This window comes from Camelus ferus, chromosome 8, assembly GCF_009834535.1.
Source record: "Camelus ferus isolate YT-003-E chromosome 8, BCGSAC_Cfer_1.0, whole genome shotgun sequence".
Classification (NCBI taxonomy): domain Eukaryota; kingdom Metazoa; phylum Chordata; class Mammalia; order Artiodactyla; family Camelidae; genus Camelus; species Camelus ferus.
The window spans coordinates 4323275-4348222 of record NC_045703.1 but is presented as its reverse complement, the minus strand read 5'-3'; the positions used below and the strand labels follow the sequence as shown (position 1 = coordinate 4348222).

The 24948-nt window shown below is 36.1% G+C and overlaps 1 protein-coding gene and 1 long non-coding RNA gene across 6 annotated transcripts in view; one reads left to right on the top strand and one right to left on the bottom strand.

Annotated features, from left to right (window-relative positions):
* Positions 1-3123, top strand: part of FUT9 (fucosyltransferase 9) — a 78941-nt gene extending 75818 nt beyond the window's left edge. For both annotated transcript variants that reach the window (XM_006187243.2, XM_032484427.1), the window contains exon 2: positions 908-3123. In XM_006187243.2, the coding sequence (XP_006187305.1) occupies positions 916-1995 (1080 nt within the window). In that variant the 5' untranslated portion in view covers positions 908-915 and the 3' untranslated portion in view covers positions 1996-3123. The remainder of the gene's footprint in view (positions 1-907) is intronic.
* LOC106729935 overlaps positions 1-24948 on the bottom strand; it is a 303006-nt gene that overhangs the window by 119018 nt on the left and 159040 nt on the right. The window lies entirely within an intron of this gene.

Below are 24948 nucleotides of genomic sequence, written 5' to 3'. Positions count from 1 at the left end.
ATATTATTCCCCATGACATTAAATTGTTTTCTTTTGAGAATGCATATATCTTTATTTTGATAATATTAATATCATTTTAATCCTAAGAAAAACTTTTTGAATGCCCCAATACCACATAGGTGAGAATGTTGTTTTAATGCCAATAGAGCATTTGACTATCACATCCTAGTGGACATTGAGTGTACTCACAGAGCATTAAAAGTAAACAAACAAAAAAAATTTGTAAGAAAAAAATAAAAAGTAAAAGAAAGGGATTTTAATTTATCAAATTTTGCATCAGTGTACTAAAAAAACAACACAAAACAAAAAACAGACATCAAGAGTTGCCATTTGTTACAGGATGACTATTCTGATGCATTTTTAACTGTGAAGATAAACTTATACCAAGTATGAAAACATAGCGGTCTCCTTTTTAAAGTTTAATTTTCTATTGAATTCCATCTGAGTCGCAAAGTCACAAAGTGCACTCAAAAAGTGCACTAGTAAATAAGTGATTATATCAACTGGGAAATGTTCACAAATCTGATGTGATATCAAAATACTAAAACTTTTAGTCATAGCTTCAGTGATGACAGTCTTTGTCATGTCAGTTACTTTCTACAAGCAAATAAAAATATAACAGGTAAGGATGGCATTGAAAAAAATGTAACTCACCTTGAAGATATACTGGTACATTTATAGCACATTCTGACTCATTATTTATACAGTTTAGGGGAAACTTCCTTTTAAAAGCAGTTTCTTGGCTTGAATGAAAGCTCTGTTGCTAATACTGGAAAGGAAAATGCCATTGATTTTGCGATTAAGTGTATTTTAGGATGTACTACCCGTTTATCTCAAATTGTATCTCTGATCAGCACTTTATCTCTACCGCTACCTACCCCTCTATCTTTCTCTTTCTGTTTCACAGGAAAAATTATGACCTCAGCATCCAAAGGAATTCTCCGCCCATTTTTAATCGTCTGCATTATCCTGGGCTGCTTCATGGCATGTCTGCTCATTTACATCAAGCCCACCAACAGCTGGGTCTTCAGTCCCATGGAGTCAGCCAGCTCAGTGCTGAAAATGAAAAACTTCTTCTCCACCAAAACCAATTATTTCAATAAAACGACTATTCTGATTTGGGTGTGGCCATTCGGGCAGACCTTTGACCTGACATCTTGCCAAGCAATGTTCAACATCCAAGGATGCCATCTCACCACGGACCGTTCTCTGTACAACAAATCTCACGCAGTTCTGATCCACCACCGAGACATCAGTTGGGATCTGACTAATTTACCTCAGCAGGCGAGGCCACCCTTCCAGAAATGGATTTGGATGAATTTGGAATCACCAACTCACACTCCCCAAAAGAGTGGAATTGAGCACCTGTTCAATCTGACTCTGACTTATCGCCGCGACTCAGATATCCAAGTGCCTTATGGCTTCTTGACCGTGAGCACAAACCCCTTCGTGTTTGAAGTGCCAAGCAAAGAGAAGTTAGTGTGCTGGGTTGTAAGTAACTGGAACCCTGAGCATGCCAGGGTCAAGTATTACAATGAGCTAAGCAAAAGCATTGAAATCCATACCTATGGGCAAGCATTTGGAGAGTATGTGAATGATAAAAATTTGATTCCTACAATATCTACTTGCAAATTTTATCTTTCCTTTGAAAACTCAATCCACAAAGATTACATCACAGAAAAGCTCTACAACGCTTTTCTGGCTGGCTCTGTGCCTGTTGTTTTGGGGCCATCTAGGGAAAACTATGAGAATTATATTCCAGCAGATTCATTCATTCATGTGGAAGATTATAACTCTCCCAGTGAGCTAGCAAAGTATCTGAAGGAAGTAGACAAAAACAATAAATTATACCTTAGTTACTTCAACTGGAGGAAAGATTTCACAGTAAATCTTCCACGATTTTGGGAATCACATGCATGCTTGGCCTGTGATCACGTGAAAAGGCATCAAGAATATAAGTCTGTTGGTAATTTAGAGAAATGGTTTTGGAATTAGTCTTCCATCATTTGCACACTTGGCAAATTATTTTGATGAGCTATTATCCGGGTTTTGAGGATAAGAAGAGAGACAACATTTCGCTTTTGTGTCACAATTTATTTTTATCACTCTCTCTTGGGTAACATGTATATTTTGATGGAGATTTTTAAGGGTGCAGCATTAGCAATCACTCCATTTGTTTTTAAATTATCCTATATATACCTAATTATGTGCACTGAAAAATAATTTATTCTTCTCTATCATTGGTACACATTTTTTTTCTCATATTTTTGTGGTGGTCTGTAATGTAACTTTGTGATAGGACTGTTGTTTCTACATCGATCAGTTGTTTAATCCATTTGGTAAATGAAGATGCACATCTTCAAATACGAACTATTTTAATTAAATATTATCATCTCTAGTTTCAGGTTTGCATAATGTAACAAAGGAAAAGCATTTGTCATTGAATTCTAACCTCTTTGACTTCAAAGTTGAACAAAGTGTGTAACTCTCTATTTGACCTGTCTTTTTACCTGTTCACCACATTTGTGAATGTAGAATTATTCATGTTGTGAATAAGCAAGATAGTGAAGCAGAATGGTCCTATTCGGAAGGCTATTAGACTTCCCATTTATTTTCATTCATTTGACTTGAAAATGCAGCCGCATGGTCTCATGCTCTTAAGTTAAATTAAGTATTTTTAAATATCTAATTTGTTGGGATTTTTAGTACCTGGGAAGTAATCCTGGTAACACTTAAGAAAATCTAAGATGGTTTTCTTCCTGATCTTAGCACTTATTATTATAATAAAACAAATCATCTCGTCAAGTGACAAGGGGAAAGGATATGTATAGATACAAATCATACTTATAAATGGTACATTTATGCATAATTTTAAGAATATATCAATTTAAAATATTTTTTCTGAATGCCTAATGTTTAAAGCAATTTTATTTTACCATTTGGACAAATAAATAGACATAGTTTGTCCCATCATTTAGAAGAACCTAAATAAAATTATCCTCAAGGTATTAAGTATAAGATGTTACACATAATAAAATAGGGGTCTGTAGGAAACACATCATGCAAACACAGAGTCAGATCTCAGTGCATGTCTGTTGAATGAATAAATGAATGGCATTGAAAGTCATCATAAAGTTTTTGTTTGTTCCAGTAAAGTGACAGTTCTAGCCTAGAGGTACTAACTGGAGATGATATTTTATTTTCCATTTTGTAATTATTCAAATATAGAACATATGACCATGGCCCTCAGGGTTTTACAGAACCAAAATAAGCTTTCATTCTATCAAGTTTTTGGAGAATTCATCCCTGAACTTGCAGTTGCTGTACAGTGTTTCTCCTCCATAAGGTTAAGTGCTGGATATAAGCAGAGAACAGTATTTGAGAAAAGATGGGACGATAAAGATTCTTCAAGGAAAGCAGTCCCCAAAAGAATCTTGAATGACTTTACTCCATGCAGACCAAAAACCCATCAGAAGTGTTAGAATGTTCTGATGACATCCATTTGGGTCTATTTGTGACTTATTCTAATTGCCCTATATGTGTTGACAGTAGACCTCAACTCCACAATTCTCAACATCAAATGGAAGTTAGAGAGGCAAGTTTGAATTCAGGAAAGAAGGAGCTAATTCCAACAATGCAGACTGCCTCTTGAGGGAATGAGCTCTCGGGACCATTAGAAGGATTTGAGCGAAGAAAGACTCCTGCATGAGATGAAGGACCATTTGTTTTCCGGTTCATTGCTTTATCCATGATTGAACAGACTCCCTGTGTCAAGTAATGCCCTAACCAGAGATAAAGATGAATGAGGTACCATCACTGCCTTAAAGGAATTTACAGTTAAGTGGAGAGGGACAGGGAAGCATCCTTTAAGTCTATGTTTATACACATACTACTCTCAATGGAGTTTATATGAGTCACTGCTGATTTCTTGAACATAAGTTAGCAAATTTCCCCAATTGCTTAGCTACTTGACCTGTGTCTGAGCCACAAACTTTGTTCACTCATTTGACCTAATGGAAGATTCCCTCGGTATTATCTCTTTTGACCACACTCCATACAGAAATGGAATGTCTGTATGGATGCCCTCCTGGATAAGGAAAAGTTCTCCACCCACATTTATTTCATCATGTCAAAATAAGTCAAATTCATACATTTGTGTTTACTTTGCTAGCTTTCTGGCCTACAAAATGATCTGAAGAGGATTCATTGCTAACAAGTTTAGAAAAACCTGCTTTCTTAAAAAGCAGAAACATGTTCAATAAAAAGCTTTTGCCATGGTAGATGCTCGTGATCTCAAAGAACTGAGAAACCTGAGGGCATTGCTTCTGTTGTCAACTGTGAATTTGGTCTGAGACTATGGTTATATGCCGACAATATGACTCAAGCTAAGGCAACAATACTAAGGGACTAACTAGCACATCTGTATATTAAAAACCCATTACCAAGTCCCAGAAGAATAAGTTTTCTGAAGTTGAAGTGCCAAAATGAATGAGTCAGCTTTAGTCCTGGGTCCACCGATCAGTGAGTTTTAGGGCTGGAAGAAATTATGGTAATGTTTACAAACGAGTCTCTTCATCCTGCTTATGATGTAGCTAGATCCAGAGATATTTGTTAAGACATATGTCTGCACACACACATACATGAGCTACTGACATGGCCAAGATTAGAATTTAAGGATACGATCTCTCTCGATCCTATGTTCTTTTTCATCATATTCTCATCTTATCATTGAAGTACGTCTTAATGCTAAAAATGTGAATGCCTTATTGGTATTATTAAGGCCAATAGAATGTTATGCTCTGTGTGGAAGCACTTTGGCTTTTGAAAAAGTATATGGTAAATAAAACATGGAACTTGTTAGCTTTCTTTCTGGTTTAAATATTTTAGGAGTTGAGCTTTAGCAGAAGGAAATGAGCTTTCACGACATTTTAAGTGCAATGCAACCCTCAAGATGGTGACTGTTTCTCAGTCACTTTTTAAATAAATCCTGTGGATTCCAATTCTTTTTAAAGCTATCTCATGGTGAAAGATAAAGATGTGACAGAATTATCTTGCTGCTGGTTATAAAGACAAATTTTGCTAGGAGATAGATTGTGAATATAAAAAATAGAGCATTTTAAAATTTCTTTTTAAAAATATCAAAAATCTATTACTTTCAATGTTCTAAATATTTAAATATTATTTATTGAAGGTCTTACTAGTAAGAATATATAAATATTAATTATTATAGGCCTTATTAGTAAGAATATATTCTGAATTCTCCATATCCAGCAGTATGTCATGTCCAAAAAAAAAAAAAAATGACAGTCATAGTTTATGACAGCCATAAATTTGACAATATGAAGTAGAAGCTGAAAAAAATTTTCGAAGCGGGAAACCAATATCAGTTAAAAATTTCTATATTTACTACATAAACCGTTATAATCCAGAACTTGCAGAAACGTTTTCTGTTCTGAGGGCTTAGAAAGCTCAGAGCATTTGAGGTGTAATGACCAAATATTTAGAAATTATTTGGTGAGACTTTAAATTCTTGCCTCCAACTGGAGGGCAAATATGGAAAGAGCAGGAAACTATACTACTGAGATCTTTTTGTCTCCCTATTTTCAAACTAGATTCCATGAGTCTTAAGGTAATCGGCTAAAAAATGTCTTTGCGTGAATTAATGTTACCAAAACAAGGTTTAGATCTTTATATTATGACTTTGTGCTTGATCATATCCTTGAGTTCTCTTAAACTTTGATCTCATTCGGGGAACTTCTTAATAAATTTATTATAATCAAGCTATTAAATAAAATAAATTTTAGAATTTAAAAGATAAATCTAGTGCCTAATACAGGGGAGGATCTCAATAGATATTTGTTGAATGAATAAACATACTGCATTAGAGGTCATGCAAAATATTTCTTTTTACTGTGATAGCAGCTCCAGCAATATCTTTTATTTATTTCATTGGGCAGTTTGCTGCCTGGATGCAAAAGGAAGGCATTTTATGTCCTTCCAGTCTTACTGCATTCTAAGACCCCAAAAGGAGTAACATCCCAAGAAAGATTACAAAGGATTTGGAACATGTTAACATTCTATTCAAATATTAACCTACCAACTGTTTCCAATAGGAAAAACAATTAGTATTTAAGGAGAAAATAAAGTGCAAGCTCTGTGAAGGGTACATATTTATTACCAAACTCTGTATGGGGAAGAGTATCTTTTCTCTCCTCGCTAACTGCACTCCTTTATATCCCAAACATCAGTCAGTTAAGATAGTGTATTTTTCTGGATGTCTCTCATCTAGAGATTTTGTAGCATTTTGCAAATGGGTAAGCTCTGCTCCTCCCAAAAGTGATATTCCTCTCAGTAATTCACAATGAATGCATCGACATCCATAAGCATTAGATAGAGCATTTTCCAACATAAATGAGAGCTAGCCTGTTAAACCAGAACTCTGAGTAATGCTAGGCTGGGTTATTGCTTCAAAAAACTGTAACTTTGAGAAAGCCACTTAACTTCTCTGGACCTTGTTGTTTGTAACATTCCTTTTAGCACTAATCCACTCTCATTTAGGATCTAAATTAATATATGCGTCTATTTGCAAATACAATTCCAATGACCATCGCAAAATAATACTTTGAAGGTAAATATTCCAACACATTTCCCTCTTATTTCCCTGAATAGACAATTAAAGTATAAAACGGATTATTTAAACTAGTATTTGGAAAGAAATGAATCCAGTGCATAAAATATAGTAAGTGCTCAATTAGCTAAGCCTCTTCCTTGAACTCCTTCCTCCTTTTAGTTCTCCACTGACATCCTTTGCAACTCTTAGACTCACTACTCACTGAGAACTTAATTGCCTGCAGAAGGATGACCATATATTGGGCATTATTTTTAAATATTTTAGATTTTTCTAAACCATCCACATTCTTATTACAAGAATCTTTAATCGTTTATTGATGCAAAAATTTCAAGGAGGTGGTGGAGGCACAAAATCAATCCCCAGATGACAGTAAAATAGGGAGGCGAACTGGAGCCAGATTGAATACATCCAGACAATTTAGTTCTCTTTTAGCTTATGGCCAATATATATATTTATGCATTTAATTTACATTGAAAATATTTTAAGAAGAATTTACAAAGAACCTTTCCAACATCAGCTGCCTTTTGTCAACAGTATTGAAAAGCCTTGTTCCTGGGTCACCTCACCTAAAATCACTAGAGGTGTTTATGAACAATATGATTCCTGGGCCCTGCTCATATAATTGGAATCTCTTCAAATAAGTCCAAAACTCTGTGCCTTTAATGCTTTTCCTAAGTTATTCTGTTCCATGCTATAGTTTGTGAACCATCCTAAGCCAATGGTTCTCAAATACACGTATGTTTTGGGACTCCCTGGACCAGCTGCGTAAGAATCATTGGAAAAAGCGTTAGTATCACACAGCTTCTAATTCTCTGGGTCTGAGATGGGAGCTGGAATCTATATTTTAAAAATCTCCCCCAGGTAGTTCTGATGTGCAGTCGGTTTTGAGGTCTGCGTCTTAGCCACCTGTTAAATGGGACATGTTCTATTGCTCAATTGATATGAGCTATCACCTTTCTTTTGTTCATCTGGAATCTTTCTGTCAGTAAAGTGTTCCTTTACTTCAAGACCCAAAACATTATCTATGCCTGATTATTTCATGCAGGAGCCTAGTACTGGCCAACAAATCTCTTGACTTGGAGTAGGTTATTTACAGTCTCCAAACTTCTTTCAAGATTTGAGTGGCTTGCAGCAGGATTTCTCCAGCCTGAATGCACATCTAAGTTACCCGGAGAGGACTTAAAATTGTCGCTTCCCTCCCAACCCCCACCCAAGAGATCTGATCCAGTTGGTTAGAGATAGGACCCAGAAGTGAACAGCTGTAAAGTCTCCACCAGAGGTGACAGCCACCTCTGGGAACCACCAGTCTACGCAAAAGGCATGAACAGTTCTTGGCCTGGAGGACTTAGCAGGACAAGAAAATACTGTATACCTTGAAAAAGATATCCTTCATTCTCTTTCTCGGTTCTAACTTTATGTTTGTGTTTTGCAGCAAAAAGACGGGACTATCCAATTACTAACATCTTTCATAGCCATAAAATCTTAGGCTTCTGTGATCTGCTTATCTGCTGTATGTGTTTAAGGGACCTCTTAACCAGGTTCCAAAGTCCTTGCCTGATGAGTAGAAAGTAATTCGCAGCTGGGCTATAGCAACAAGGTGTAGCACTTGGATTTTTTTTTAAATTGAAGTATAGTTGATTTGCAGTATTATATTAGGTATACAACACAGAGATTCAGTATTTTTATAGACTGTACTCTATTTAAAGTTACAAAATAACGGCTCTATTTCTCTGTATTTACAATAAACAAGAAGGATATATTGTACAGTGCATGGATTTTTGATGACCACAGATTTAGAACTGAATCCCAGCTCTGCCACTCACTGTGTGCAAGTTACATGACATCTCTTAGCCTCAGATTTTGCATCTGAAAAGTGGAGGTAACATATTCCTGATGTGTTTTTTGTGAGGACAAATGAAATGATGTTTCATTTCAATTAGTATGGTTCACTGTTATGAAAGATCATTGTGTGGAATCCAAAATTATTTCCACAATTTCAGTTCTAAAACTCTGAAAACGTTAAGTAGGTTTACAAGAATCATTGCAAACTTAAATAAGCCAAAGGAATAATCCTCAGGAGGGGAGGAGGAAATAAATATAGTGTAGAAGCATGCATTCACATCTTCTGGAATCACTAAGTAATGGGGGGTGGCGTGGGAAGCTGGCAGTTGTATTGCACAAGCTTTGTGTACATTACTAAACATATACACCATTTCTTAAAATAATTGGAACCCAAAGCAGGCCTCATTTCCTCCCCCTGTAATGAGCAATCAGTAAATTAATAGTCAATTTAGCTTATTATCAGTTGGTCTAGCTCAAGTCACAGAAGGGAATACCAGGAAGATTCTCACATCATTTTCTGGTCAGGAAAGAAGCCTAGAAATATTCAACAACTTGAACTACTTGTCTTAATCCCTCATTTCAACTGTCCAGTAGTTTAACCATGGACCCAGTTAACGATACAAGTTAGGAGACAGAATTAAGTCTCCAACTACTTTTCCTAAAGTTTAAAAAGGATGCCAGAAGTTACTTTTTTAATGTTAGGGTATACATTCAAAAGCAGGAATGTATCTGTTTAGTCGTGCAGAAATAAAATAATTCTTAGCCAGCCTGTGATTAAGACTACTCTAGTTGCTAATTGCATAATGCAAAGTTTTGACATGAATAATCTCAGCTGCTCATGTGCACAATTTCTAAGTTGTACTGTAATAAAACAAAAAGTAGACTTCAGGAAAATTTTTACTTCTAATGTATACAAAATGAATGATATTCAAAAATAGTATTTTTAAGCAGTTCCTCATTGTGTCACTTTAAAGAATATTAGAAACACTGATTATTTCAGGTACAACATTAGAAAACTTAAAAAAGGTGAATCAAGTCCTTTTTCTGAGTTCTCTGGCACCCAAGTTATTGAATTAATTGTACATGTGAAGTATTTAGCATTAGAGCTTGCTGGACTTTCACTGTGAAAAACAAATACAAGTTTGAGCTGAAAAATTTTAAGAGTGATTTCTACAGAGAGGTATGTAAACTGGTGGCCACAATCGGCCACATTCCATGTTGATTACCGAGAGTGCAAGAGATGGAAAAGCAGGCTAGGCAGAAACAGTACCCAGACTAAATTACAACCCAGTACTACTCATTATGCAAGAAATACGTGCTAGAGTTACAGCAGTGCATCCCCTGATCTCAGACAGGCCTCATTAGCCACCTTCGGTCCCTCGGATGAGATAGGCCTGAAGATGCCATCCTCACCCAAGGCGAGGTTGCCAGGAGAGAGCTCACCTTCATCTAGGGCAGGCTGTGTGCTTCCAGGGACTGTAATGAGATCAGGCCTTTCACATACTGGTTTTTTCAAGAGCCCTTGAGCAAATCAAGAATCGCTGGTTGTGTGAAACCGAGAGCAGTGCAGTTTTTAAATAACAGCTGACCTATCTCAAATACTTCACATTATTCTAAAATAATGAATCGAAGGACAAAGACTGCCTTCTTGTGACCAGAATTTTACTTAGAAGGGAAAAACAAAACAAAAAACTCAGTTTATGGATGCTCTACACTCAAATTAATGAAAGTTCTTTGCACAGGAAGATTAACAGGCAATGTGGCATCGGAAATAGAGATAGAAAAAAAAGGTTGCGAAAATAATGACACCTTTTTTACTCTTAAAAGGTTAAGTCTCTAGAGCTATCAGCATGATGGCAGTCTTCACAAACAATATATTTATTCCTGTGCTTTTTTCCCCCTCTCTTTTGTCTTTTTTCTCTTTTTTTTTTAAGGCTGGGTTTAGCAGGAGTCAGGGTTAGTGGAGCAATTGTGACAATATGGGAAATACCATTTCCATATATCCTGTGTAAGATGAAGGTAAGAAGTCATGTTTGAGGGAGGAAATGCAACCAGTCAAAATTATTTGAATGAAGTTATTGAGATTTATCATCTTCATTGGAATATTGAGGTTTATTCTGAATCTAAAAAAAAAAAAAGCACATGTGGATAATAGATGTTTTTAGAGGGAAAAAGCAAAGAGCTAACAAGTCTGCAGGTAGATTCAAGCCCACAAAGCTGCAGAAAGGAGGAAAATGGAAACAAGAGACACAGAAAGGAGCAATAAATAAGGATCAGAACTCAAGTTCTCATTTACACAATCTATTGTATAATTCGCTAGCTTTTCTGGGCCACAGATTTCTCGTCTGCCAACAGAGTGCAGTGGACTTTACATTATCATCACCCGACAAGCTTTTACAAATTTTGCTTTGTTGACTCGACATCCTGGTTTAATTAGCCTGGCACAGGGCATGAGCTGTCATGTAGTCTCTTAGAATTTTTCTTCTTTCCTCCCTCCTCCCTTCCATGTGGTCATGTGGATGCTCTGTGAGCCATAAGAAAGGGGGGAAAGAAGTCAACAGGCAGTTTCTTTAGGAGCTCTAATTAAAGTGCTGCTAAAGCAAGATGCACTCGATGGAGGATTACAAAGAGTAAAGACTCCACATGCTCCCCTGATCTCATTTCCTCAAGACACACATCCAGACACACCATGCCTATCTTTTTTTTTTTTTTTTAAATGTAGTTCAAGTGTAACTTGGAATAGAACGACATACACTCAAGTCAGGATGGTCAAAACTATCATGCTGAAACAAAATGTGCCAATTCTAGCCAATGTGTGACTTGTAAGGGTCAGTAGTCCATACACTATTTGGATGGTAACTGTATGTTTTATTCATGTAATGTGATTTTGCACTATTGTATTGTCATATTTAAACAGACTCTTAGAAACACCCTGAAACCTAAATGCCAAATGTACAGTTTATAGGTTCATGTTATTTCCGATAAGGATTTAATTGCATTGTGCTAATAGTTGTTTAATGCTCTTAACTTTCTGTATGTGTGTTATTGCCATGCGGACCCAGTAGGGTTGTCGTAAGCACACTAATTAGTCATCTGAATTTTTATAGATAAAAATCACACATCGATCAGAAATCACTTTTCTACTTATTTTTTTGTAGAGTATTTTTCCACACTTGAAAAAACATGATTATTTTATATCAAACATCAGCTTTTCTTTAAAATCTTATTTTAGTAGCCAGTGCATGTTTGAAATAAGATGTGCTAGAAATTCTACGACAATATTAAAGTTACATTATATGAGGTGAGAAAACGCATGCCATTGGTGACTCGTGCAACTTTGGGGGGACTCCCCTGCTAACTCACCCACAGGCATCATCTCAGTCCGTGTGCATGATTCACCTTCTTTCAAGAGTCCTTTTTAGACTTTAGTTGAGTGAAGATGTTGCTCTTAGAGCTGATGAGCCCATAGACAAAGTCACCTTGCTTATTTTCTAACTTTGCAGCGTCTTGTGGTAAATTCCACCCCACCCCGCAATTTTCTTCTTAGAATTTCTCGTTGGCAATAAGACACAACGAATAAAATAGTTTGTTGGCCAATGATACAATTTAGTGTATAGCAACTTACATTATCATAAAGCATGAGGGTGTGAAAAAAATCATTTTAATCCATTCCATACTATGAACACAATATTCTGGCAGCTTTTTCTACAATCGAGAATGATATGTCTGTCTGTCTCTCTCTTTTTTTTTTTTCTTTGACACTGCCAAAAATCAGTACTACTGCCGGGGGTGGGGGGCAACAAGAACAAAAAAATGAACAGCAAAATAAAAAACTTAAGGCCAGATCTGCAGAGCCCTAAATTGGGCAAGAACGTAGAACATCCAGGAAGTGTGGACAGCCAATCAGTGTAATTGGTGGGAGGAAAAACCATAAACCCAATCTTTCTCAGTAACTTGGATAATTAAGGGAAAAAAATGATTGCATAGAAAATAACAATTTTGGCCGCAGAGACCAAAGCTCTATATACTGATAATTTGCAGTAGTCCATGACAGAAATTACTCCATTCAGTGAAGTCTTGTTCTTATTTTTGTTTTTGTGTTCTTTTCCAGAAAATATATTTGTGCTTTTGGAAGGACTTAATTCCAAACAGATATTATATGTGGACCAATGACCATCCCCCACCCCCATGAAATTAGTTATTCATCATGATATAGTAAGGCTAGAACTTAGCACTTGGTGACTTAAAACACCAATATAACACTTACACTGTTGGAAGGTTATTTCATTGCTATGTTATTATAAAACAGTGGGGATCCTATTTATACATGTATTTATTTATTTATTTGCAGAAGTTTGGTTCATTCAGGTTATAAGAACAGCTTCAGTGAAATTAGCACAAGGGTAAGAAAATGTGACTCTAGCTACTATTCCAAGTGAAAATCATGCAGCTGAGTCTTGCTACATCTCGGAGTCAAGCATTAATCCAAATGAGGAGTAGCCAGTCCTAGCAGTGCGGAGGCCAAGTTCACCAACCAGGATGTTGTATGTTTATGACATTCAGCAAACATCGATCTTGGCTCTTAGTTTATTACCATATTGTTCCTTTCATTGATTCAACTTGTAAATAACATGATGCATTATGGCAGCTAAGCAAATATTTTAATAAGCCATGAAAGGCAAAATGCCATTGAGGGTCTGTATATTCAGCTACTTGGAGAACTTGTATTTTCCACAAATTAAATTGGAGATGTTATTTGAAAATTTCCTTTAAAAGGCCATTACAATGTGAGTTCCTGCCCATCGATGTCTTTCTGAGCTTATAAACGTATGGTGTGATTACTATAGTTGTAATTTTGTGAAATTTCGTTCAGCAATTAATAGTGACTTCAATCTGTACTAAGATCCCCGGCAGAAATAAATGTACAAATGATTTGAGCCTGTATATATAAGAAGAAATTCTCTTCAATCACATTTCTGATGTTCGGTGTAAGTACTTCACTGATTTACCACTGGAGTTATTCCTTGTATGTGTAAATAATGATGTTCTATTCAGGCCTAATGAATTCCTGTACTGTGAATACTTAAAATAAAAGAATTCAGTTTAAATGTGCAATACTTAGTGCTGGTTATTTACAATGCTTATGATCAAAATCATTCACTTGAGATTCATTTCCACTTACATGAAAATCCAGATCGCCTGTATATATGAATTAAAATTTAAAAACTAAACACATTTTGCACATTATACACTTATTACAAATACCAAATGAAAAAATGACAGTCACGGTACATATGTGAACAGTTCTACACTAGTTTGTTTCCTTGATTTTGCATTGTTTTGATGCACTTGGGGTGGAAATTGGTGTGAGGAGATTTCAACATCTAATCCCCTTCCAAACTTTCATTCACTTAGTGGCACTGTTACAAATTATGTTGCCTAAGTCAAAAACTTAGAAAGAAACAAGAAATCAACTTTCTCATGATTCTTTCTCTTCCTTTTCCATATGTCCACTTAACCAAAAATATCTCTTAAATATATCTCTTTTCTTCTAGTTCACTGCCATTGCCCCCAAACAATGAGGCTTCAACATTTCTTACATGGACTAAAGCAGTAACTTCATAAAGGCTTGAAAACCTACATTCTACCCTGCCACTGTTCAACTCTCAGCTGTATAGTTTTAGGAAGGTTCATTCTCTGTAATGCTCATTGAATAAAAATTGGGCCAGTGGTCAAAAACATTTGAAAAATGCTCCCTGAAATTTTATTTTTGAGATTTGCAAGTCACTTTCACATATTAGTCTTTAAGATATCCTTCAATAAAGGAGTTTTCATTTAACCCAGCATTTTTCAAATATATTTAATCATAGAAACTCTGATTTTCTACAATGCTAATTTACCTCCCCAAAAGTAGTGGTTGAAGTAATACTCTTTGCAAAATGCTGCTCTAAGATCAGTTGGCTTTTGCTTTCATGCAACCTGGATTCAATACATAAGGCCTTTGAGTCGGACCAGTGCTTCATGACACCTGCCTTTGCTATTAGATGGTGATGCACTTTTGCCTGGCCTGGACCCAGAAAACTAGAGTGGCTTCAGATTCACCTTCCATGCCCATCTTGGAAATCAAAAGTCCTCTCTAGCAGAAACATCAACAAGCTGCAGAGTCAGAATATTGTTCTATTTTAGGATTTCCAGTCCAGACTCTCCATTGGGATTAACTAAAACTCTTAATCATAGTTCCGCCAGTTATTTTCCAAAACGCCTGACCCTATCCAGTTCCCTCATTAGACTACCTGATAAAACCCTTTTCCTAGTATATTATATGTAATGACCAAGAACATTAAGAGTTCATCTTATATCTTGGGATTTGTGAATGTTGAGAGAAAAAAATACACTAACTCTGAATTCAGTACAAAGCACATTGACAACAACAAGTTCTATTAAGAAAAGTTCTTGATCCTGTTCCCTTTTTGACCACATCCTAATGATCTCAGGCCTCAGATAGCTTTTGGATATGATCTTGTTAACTGTCATGAGACAGGGCAAACTGAGAGAACCTAAAACCTGGAAAGTTCTGCCAATGATGCAGTGCAAGTACTAGAGAGGCAGACCCAAGTTTTAGATGATAAAGTTTATTCCAGTAAGTAAAGCATCATGTTACTGCCACAGGCTCAAGGAACAGATAACAAAGGATAGTCCAGGGACAGGCAAATGATTGGAATAGGGCAGAAGGGAGGAGCAAATACATCTCTGTATGTGAAGTGGGTTACACAAACAGGGAGACAGAATGTTGTGTAGAAGGCAGGAGCTGATGTCTAGAAGAAGAGAGTGAGGGAGGGAGGGATGGCTAGGGTCCCTTTCGCCTGAGAGAAGACTTGTGAAGACCAGACTTGGATTCTTTGAAAACAATACTTACAAGCCATCAGGGACTCAAGAAGAGACTGGACCAAAGAACGAACTCAGAAGTTCAGTATTCAGAATGGACACCAAAGGTGAGACCATCAGAGAGTCTTTGGCAGAGCTCCTTAACCAACCCGGCTTCAACTTGGACAAGTCTCTAAGCTTCTAGATGATACCCTAGGTGCTCCCATACAAGAAAAGAAGGCCAAGAGCTCTGAATTTTCTAATATCTTCTAGCTTGGGGTTGACTGGGAAAAAAAAAAGCACAATGTGAGAGTTGTGGGTTAAGTTTTATTTCTGGCAAAATGAGGACTATAGCCTGAGAGACAGCCTCTCAGATAGCTCTGAGGAACTAATCTGAAGAGGAAGGGGTGAAGGTCAGTATATATATATGTGATTTTAGTGAAGGGGGTAAATGCAATCAACCATACATTTTGGCAGAAGTTTGCTGCTAGTCATGAGGAGCAGATGTCTCTGTTAATGGTTTTAGTGCTTTTCTAGATATAAGAAGATGCAAGAATTGGGCTCATAAAATTTTCTCCTGAAAATATCCAACTATCTGAAGACCTGTTCTGCCAGTTTTTCCCAGAGCACAGAACGCCTCATTCCTGATCTCCACCCTGAACTCCTTTCAAGATATGTTAAAGGTCAGTGACTGCAGTGGCTAGTAACTTCATTCTTGTACAACCAGATCGCAAGTGACAATTTTTAGTTGGCATTAGTAATGTGGTCAAGTAATTTACTTCTTTCTAACTTCAGAAATAAGTATTTAATATTATAACTCAACAATTACTGGATTTGGAATAATTGGAAAATAATTGACATTTTCAGATATATAAACAGTGAGTTATTTTTATTCTACACTTAATTTAGTCACTAGCCTAGAATTAAAAATATGTATTTTGTCCAGATGTTTACCAGTATTATGGCAAACTGTAATTTATGAACTACTTATAGATTGTCTTCACGTCCGGCGACAGGATAAACAACCCAGACACACATTCTGGAGTCACAGATTGTTCTGGAATATGGAAACCAAATCGTCTTTGGCTCAAGATGGCCGAGGGTACACAAACTCATCAGAAGAAAAAGATTTCATACTCTGTCATTACAGATCATGGGAATACAGAGCACTTCTGTGTCTTATTCGTTTTCTTAAAAACAACCCTAGAGAGTAAACCCAAACAACTTACTTTCAGATGAAGAAATTGAGGTCCCTAACTGAAGGATGTGTGCAGATCCCCCCGCAAGTCAGTGACAAAAAAAGAGATTAAAAACAATCTCTTGACTAAATACATTGCTTATGTACTGATACACAAAACCTCATTCAATGGTGCACATTATTCAGGACGTGGCTGAGTTTTTCCATTCATTTTTGATCTAATAACCTTGAGATTTTTACACCACTTAAGTTTTATTACATGGAAATTACATCTAATTTATCTCTACAAATACATTGGAATCGAATAAATGTAATGTAAATCAGTAATCAGGTGGCTTTAAGACTGCCTGTTAATTAGACCTGTGGTAATTTATCTAACAGATATATCACTGTGCAATCAAATTAATGTATACAATAAATTCCAAAGTGGCTCTTCTGCCATTGGAAGGCTGTAAAGCACTCTGCATACCAAGTAGTATTGAAGTGCTCTTGAAGCTACAGATTCTCTGCAATGAGTATTTGTCCTCATTTGGGAGTTAGTAACTAACTTGAGTCACATGCGTGTTCTCCCTCTTGCATAAGTAACCCAATGCCAGAGTGAGACCAAAGATTTCCCATGTAGAGATTTAGTTATGCCTCCTGCAGGTAACATCTTGCCCCATCCGCAAGCCTTTCTGTTATTAAAAATTCTGATGGGCTTATTCATGAGCCATCTCAAAGGGGTTCTTTGTCAGCACATCAGTACACCTGACAAGATGATGAGAGAGGTTGGCAGAAGGAGAAAATTGATCAATGGCTCCCTCTTATCCAAGAGACTCCAATATAGAGACAGAAGTATCCAGTAGATGAATCCTTTCTAAGCACATGAAGCTTCATAAACCTGCAAAAAGCAGGGTCATATAGAGAATGAGCAGGTCTGTCTTCAACTCGCAAATGTGTTTGTAACCTGACTTTCCATTCCTCAGAGGCATCTTTAGTAAAATGGAGTGAATGGCAGTGTCTTTCACCATAAATTAATAACTCTCTTCTGTTCTTCAAATACTCTCAACTCCAAAATGTTTAAGATATTATGCTCTGTCAGCTACTGACGAATGTGTTGATTCTACTGGAAACTTTCTTCAAAGCATACCACTTGGCTATATTTTCTTGAATTATTCAGATAAATGTCATTGCCCAACATTAAATTTTAGTGATTATTAGGAATTTTCATTAGCTTCAACATAGAATGGAGCTTTTAAACTCAATCTAGAATATTTGTTTTAGTACTAATACTATTATTACTATTTCCTTACTTAAAACTATCATTTATAGTGTGTATATCATATGACACACTATGCCAGGCCTTTCATTGATATTATCCTACTTAATACTACAAAAAAATTTATATGGTGACTATTATAGCCCCATTTTTCAGATGTAGAAACTGAGCTTGAAAGAGGTTAAGTTATCGAAAGATAACCTGGCTAATTACCTGGCAGAGCAGAACTCAACTTTATCTGACTCCAAAATTCTATCTATTCAGAAATGCTGATCTTCTCCACAAGGATTTTGAAGTGCCTTATGTTGAGATTCAAAAGCTCTGCTTTTTCACTTCACTCTGCTATCAATTCAACAAGTATTTTCTGAGACTCCTAAGTGCCAGACAAGATGCAGAGAATTGCCACGCAATGGAGAGGGAGACAAACCCGACTCCTACCCTCCCCCAGGTTACAAACCCATAATCACACCAATGAGCAGAAAGTGCCAACAGTGACAAGTGTTATGACGAAGAGCAGAGTTTCAGAAAGAGAGGTATTTGCAACATCTTTGGAGTGGGGTCGGGTGCAAAAGGCATTTTCAAAGAAGAGAAAACAAAAAGGCAAAGTAGCCAAAGCCAGCCTGGGGCAAGATGAGATGGAGGAAAAGCTCCTACGTGACCAGGGGTAGCGCAGGACACTGCGACAGGAGGAATCCTGTTAGGCTGCTGACATCGACCTGCACAATTAACTGTGTGGAGAGGGGATGAATTATTAGCCTCATCTTATCCACATGGAAACGGAAATTATACGACTACCCAGGCACAGAGCCAGCAAACAGAAGTTGAATTTGGGTGCGCCTCTCCTAAAAGCAAGCACGTGTTACCACGTGACCCTGCCTGGGGACTGCCCGCTCAGCAGGCTGCTTCAGCAAACACATGCAGGAGACCATTCGCTAAAACTTCCAAGCTGATGAACACTGATTAAGAACTGCTCACTTAAGACAGAGCTCCATTGAAAAACCTCTCGGACTGCCAGGAACCAAAGGATGAGGGATCCACCAAAAGCAAAAATCATTTTTTTTAAAATTACTACTGACACGAAATAATGCTTGGATGTGAATTACTACAAAAATATCAGCCCTTGACTGTTCCCTTTCTTTACATTCTGAACTCCAACTCAACGCACACCTTTGAAAGAAAGCACTCTCATCACCTCAGTCTCAGGGAATGCTGTCAGGTTCACTGGGTTTCTCCCAGATGGCTGCAGACCGGAAAGCTAAACACATACAAAGCAATTGTGGCAAGAAGGCTGAATATTTGCCAATGTTTCCACACGAGACAGTGCATTCATTTCTCCTTGCACTGCCGAGACATTTGAATTAGGAAATGCGGCTCAGTTTAACAGAAATGCCCAGTATGTCCTAAAGCTAAAATAAAAGTATTTCTACAAGACCCATATCCTAAACTCACACAAGGTTCCTTGTCAGAAATCCTGCGCTTGTTTGTGCAAACATCTTCCAAAGCACAGACAGCACAGGAATGTTGAGATCATGGCCTAAGCTGCCTCGGACTCATTGTTTGAGTCCCTCTGGAGACTATCCATCAGGCCTTCCAGTCTCTCCAGAGAGCTTTGCTGAAATAACCTTCCTTTCTATAGTCATTTCCGAAAGCATTCCTCATTCTTCAAAGTCCAGTGTAAATAATGAATATTTTAGCAAGTTTGCCAGCTGTCCTACTCAGAATTACTTTTTCCTCCCTACGCTCCCATGGGTATGGTCCTCTACTGTCGTACCTGTTCCAATGTGACATATTAGAAATGTACCCTGTCTCCTCTGCTCACTATATGGCAAATTCCTGGAAGTCATGATGATACATTTCTTCCCCTCTCCTCCCCAGTGCATATCAGAAGGCAGTGCACAAAGACTGTATTGGTTGACTTACAGACTCTCCTTAAGAATCTAATTCTACACAGTCACACATTTGCTTTCTTATTTACAACTATTTATCATCTGTGCCTGACTTGTGGAAACATGTCCTATAATAAAAATTACGATACAGTCATCATTGGGAGAGCCAAGTTCTGTATTGCCTTCACATAATGTCTGCCATTATGTATTCAGCCTACTCCAAATTCTGAATATTCCCACACACAAAAAAACAGGCAAAACAAACACTATAGGCAAATGAGACTGCTCCCTAGGTTACGGGCAGCCCCACGTGTTCTTCCTTCTGTCCTATCTCTGGAGCTAACTGACTCACGCCGCTTGTCTAACTGTGTCTCCCAGAAGTCGAGGAGGACAAAGCAGTGCTATTTCTAACTGAGCTGTATTTAACTGCTGCAGAGCTGATAGAATCTTGGAAATTGTAGGCACCGCTTTGATTTGTAGATGACAAAATTGAATCCAGGGGAACTAAGAGAACTGCTGAGCACATTCAGAGATGGAATCAGGTCTCCATATTCCCAGCCTGCTGATCTCAAAGATCTGATACTTACAAAATGTAAAATGCTGGCTTTAGTAACTCAAGAATATGCTTCCACAATTCTAGACTATTTGGTTTGCATATTTCTTTTAAATCAGCTTTACTGAGGTGTGATTAATGTGCCATAACTTGCATCTACCTTAATTGTACGTTTCTGAGTTTTGAAAGTGTGGACAGCTGTGTAACCACCACAAAAAGATATAGAGCGTTTTCCTCTCACCAAAACATTTCCTCCAGGTTATCTTCAGTCAATTTCCACTCCACTCGCTGGGTCCAGACAACCACTGATGTGCTTTCTCTTGTAGAATAGTTTTGCTTATTTTAGAACTTCATGTAAATGGCATTATTTGGTATGTAGACAAAAATGCCTGACTTTTTTCACTTAGCGTAATCTGGGATTCATCAATGTCATTGCTTTTATCAGTAGTTGATTTTTTTTGATTAACAAAACCCCAGACTTTAAATTGATCACTATAGTAAATTTCAGAGGGAGGATAAACTGCACTGGTTTGGTAAAGAGCACAGATTTGAGGTGATACAACTATAATTTGAACTGGTGCTAATTCTTGTTTTAATGCATATACTGGTTGTGTATGACCTTAGGTGTTTTATTCATTCTCCTGAGCTTTAGATCCCTCATGTGTGAAATAAGGAAAATAATTCACAACGTGAAGTTGTTTTTCAGATTAAATAATATATGTGTATGTTTAACTTACAGTAAAAACTCAGTAAATTGTAGCTAAATAAAATGATAAAATAAATAGGGGAAAATATAGAAGACTGTATAAAATTAACGTGAGATACAAAGAATCCACAAAAAATAGAACTGACAGAATTAAAGGAATCAAATAGTTAATTCAACAAATAGTTACTGAATGACAACTTTGTGCCGGGAACCGGTGCTAGGGATTCAGTATTGTTTCCACAAAACTCACATTCTAATATGAAAGAAAAAGTTCCCATATATATATGTGTGTGTGTGTGTGTGTGTATGTATGTGTGTATATATATATATATATATATATTATATATATATATATATATATATATATCAGGAGGTGATGAGCACAATAAAGAAAATAAAGCAGGTTATGGAAATAGTGGTAGAAGACAATTGGATAGATAAGGAAAAATTACATAAGGAGACATCTGCACACTGAATATACATCTGAATGAATTGAAGAGCCAAGTTATGATTTGAGTGAAGAACATTCCAACTCAAGGAAAAAGCAGGTTAAAATGCCTCAGTGCAGATGTGAGCTTAGTATAATAGGGGAAACTCAAATAGTTCCCTGAGGCTGAAGCAGACAGAACAAGAGTAACAGTCATAGGAAATGAGGAAATGAGAGAGAAGTAGCCAGAGACTGATCTATATAAAGTTGTATAGCCATGAAAAATTTCTAAATTGTATTCTAAATGTGATGAGTCACAACAGCGTGTTTCGGTAGGAGAGTAACATGATCTGATTTGTTTTAAGAACACCTACATCTTCCGTTTTTAACATAACAGCAGAAAAGATATAAAGAGAAATATATCCAAGTACGACAGTATTTTTTTTAAAGCTAGAGGCAAAGTAAACAAAATCCACTAAGGTCAGATACAATAAGAATCTACTGAACTTTGGAACTGCATTAATCCTAGAATTGTCTCCCCATCCTGGTAGATGAGGGCTGGGATTTAACAACCTGACTTCACTGAGGACTTTAAAGACAAAAACCTGGGAAGCCTGATTAGCGATCACTGATAACACTGGAGGCCCTGGAACGTAGATCACTCAGTGGGTAAACTAGATTCCCAAAGAGGGAGACTGTGGAGGCAAAACCAAAACTTGAACTTGACTCTGAGTTTGGGGATAACAAAGAAAAAAATTACCCGTTGAAATTACAAGTCCCCATTCACACAGGTTTGCCTCTGATTTCATCCTAGCCAAACAGCCCAGAAATAATCCAAGCTGACAATTTTCCACTCATGTTTCTATTATTTCCATGCACAGGTGGGAGCAAACAGATGGAAATACATAGGACTCAAAAAATTGCCACAGTTTCAAGGAATATGCTCTCACACTAAAACCTTACTAATGATATAAGGAGACAAGCTGATATTAGGATCAGCAACGAAAACAAACTGCAGAATCTGCCCAGAATAGAAAGGTGATATTAGAATGTTCCAGTATCAAATAGAAAATAAATATTTTTAACATGCACAAATAAATAAAGGAAAGAATTACATGCATGATGAAGAATAAGAACCTATCAAACTTGACTGGTAGATTTGAAAACAAAATAAAATAGAATTATGAGATACAAATATACAAACAAAAGTAAAATTATGGGTTAACTGCAGACTAGAAAGAGGTTGAAATAAACTGAAAAATGGGTCTAATAAGATTACAAAATGGCAACACAAAGGTAAACAGGAAATATGAAGGAAGAATGAGAAGATGTAACATAAGACTTATTGGAATATCAAGTGGAGAGAATATAAAGAGATAGCAGTTGAGAATTTTCCAAAACTGAAGACAGTGCAATTTTCAGATTCTGAAATGTGAATGAAACCTGAGCAGAGTAAGTAAAAAAGAAATCCATACCAAGTCATATCATATTGAAAATAAAAGACATAAAAGACAAGAATAAGATATTAAAAACAGCTATTGATTTTTTAAGAGATAATATACAACGTTAATTCAAAGTAAATATAATTAGACTGATAGCTAATTTCTCAATAGCTATAATAAAAAATGGAAGAATGCTATTTTCAGATATGAATGAAATTAATTGTCAAACTAGTATTCTTTATTTGGTAAACAATCTTTCAAAAGTAAGACTGAACTGTAGATATTTTCAGAACCCCAAAAAGAGAGTTTACCATAACTGGTTAACAAAAGGGAGTCCTAAGGGATCTACGAAAGAAAGAAAGAAAGAAAGAAAGAAAGAAAGAAAGAAAGAAAGAAAGAAAGAAAGAAAGAAAGAAAGAAAGAAAGAAAGGAAGGAAGGAAGGAAGAAAGGAAGAAAGAAAGAAAGAAAGAAAGAAAGAATAATCGAGAAAAAAATGTCAAGGATTAAAAACAATGATAAGGAAAGAAAAATAGCTTGGGGAGTGATGGAAATGTTAGCTATCTTGATTGTGGTCGTGGTTTCATTGGTGTATGTATCTATCAAGATTCACCAAAGTGTACATCTGAAGTCTGTGTAGTTTACTGTACAGAAACCATACCACAAAAGGTGTTTTAAAAAAGCAAAAAAGAAAAAAGACAAAGAAAAATAGTAAGTTGGGTAATAAAGCTATAAACACTGAATACATTATAAAATTATAATGTCATCAGAATACAGGTGTAAACATAAAATATAAGGACAAGGAAAATATATGCGGATGTGGAAAATGTTAATCTCAGAAACTACAAAGTTCGATTCACATGAAGATAAAAGTCTAAATCTTTGTAAACGTAATAATAAAGACTGAATGCATAAAACAAAAATGTGTAGACTTCAAGAATAAATTGAGGAATATATCAAGTTGATAGCTTAAGTAGACAAAATTTAAAGATTGGAGATTTTAAAAATTACAATCCAACTCACTTGACTTAGTATATAGACTCATTATAGCCAACAACTGGAGAAAACTCTTTTTAATTTCTAAGCATATGGAACATTTTCAAAAACTGATAATTAACTAGGCCAAAAATACTAAATCTTAACACATTAATAGAATCTATATCACAAAGCACATGTTTTATGGACTACTGTGCAATTAAGTTAAGAATTAATAACAATAAGTTAAAAACAATATACTTAAAATTTTAAACTTGATTGTTAATAAAAGAAGAAACTATAATAGAAGCGAGAAAATAATTACAACTGTATAATAATGAAAATATTTCTTTTAACTTATTGGGACACAGCCATATCAGTACTTAAGAAAATGTTATCTTTAAACATTAATTTTGGAAAAGAAATAAAGCTGAAGATTAATTAAGCATATAAATTTGAAAAGAATAATGTAGAGTTAATACCTAGGAGAAGAAATAAAAGAAATAGAAAAAATTTAAATGACCTTACAAAGGATAATCAAGCCAAATTTGGCTTTTGGTAAAACTAGTAAAATTGGCAAACCTTTTCAATATTGATCAAAAAATAAAAGGGAAGAGCGCCAATTATTCACTCAAGAATATTGAAAAGGGGAACATTTTCAGATTCAGAAGAGATTAAAACTGGTGAGCGGAGGGGAGAGAGGGGAGGGTATAGCTCAAGTGGTAGAGCACGAGCTTAGCATTCATGAGGTCCTGGGTTCATGAGGCCCTGGGTTCAATCCCCAATACCTCCTCCAAATATAAATAAATAAATAAACCTAATTACCTCCCCATCATAAAACAAACAAAAAAAGCAAAACATGTGCAGAAGAGATTAAAACCAACAAAAGAGTATTATGAATAAGTTTTTTAAAATATTTTATTTATTATTGTATTATTTAATTATTTTATTTTGGTGGGTGGGAGGGGTGGGTAATTAGGCTTATTTATTTTTAGAGGAGGTACTGGGGATTAAACTCAGGACCTCACGTATGCTAAGCATGTGGTCTACCACTTGAGCTACACCCTCCCCCACTTATGAGTAAGTTCAAGTCAGTGGATCTTAAAATTTAGATGCAAAGAAGAAATCCATCTTAAATATAAATGATACCTACAAAAAAGACTGATTA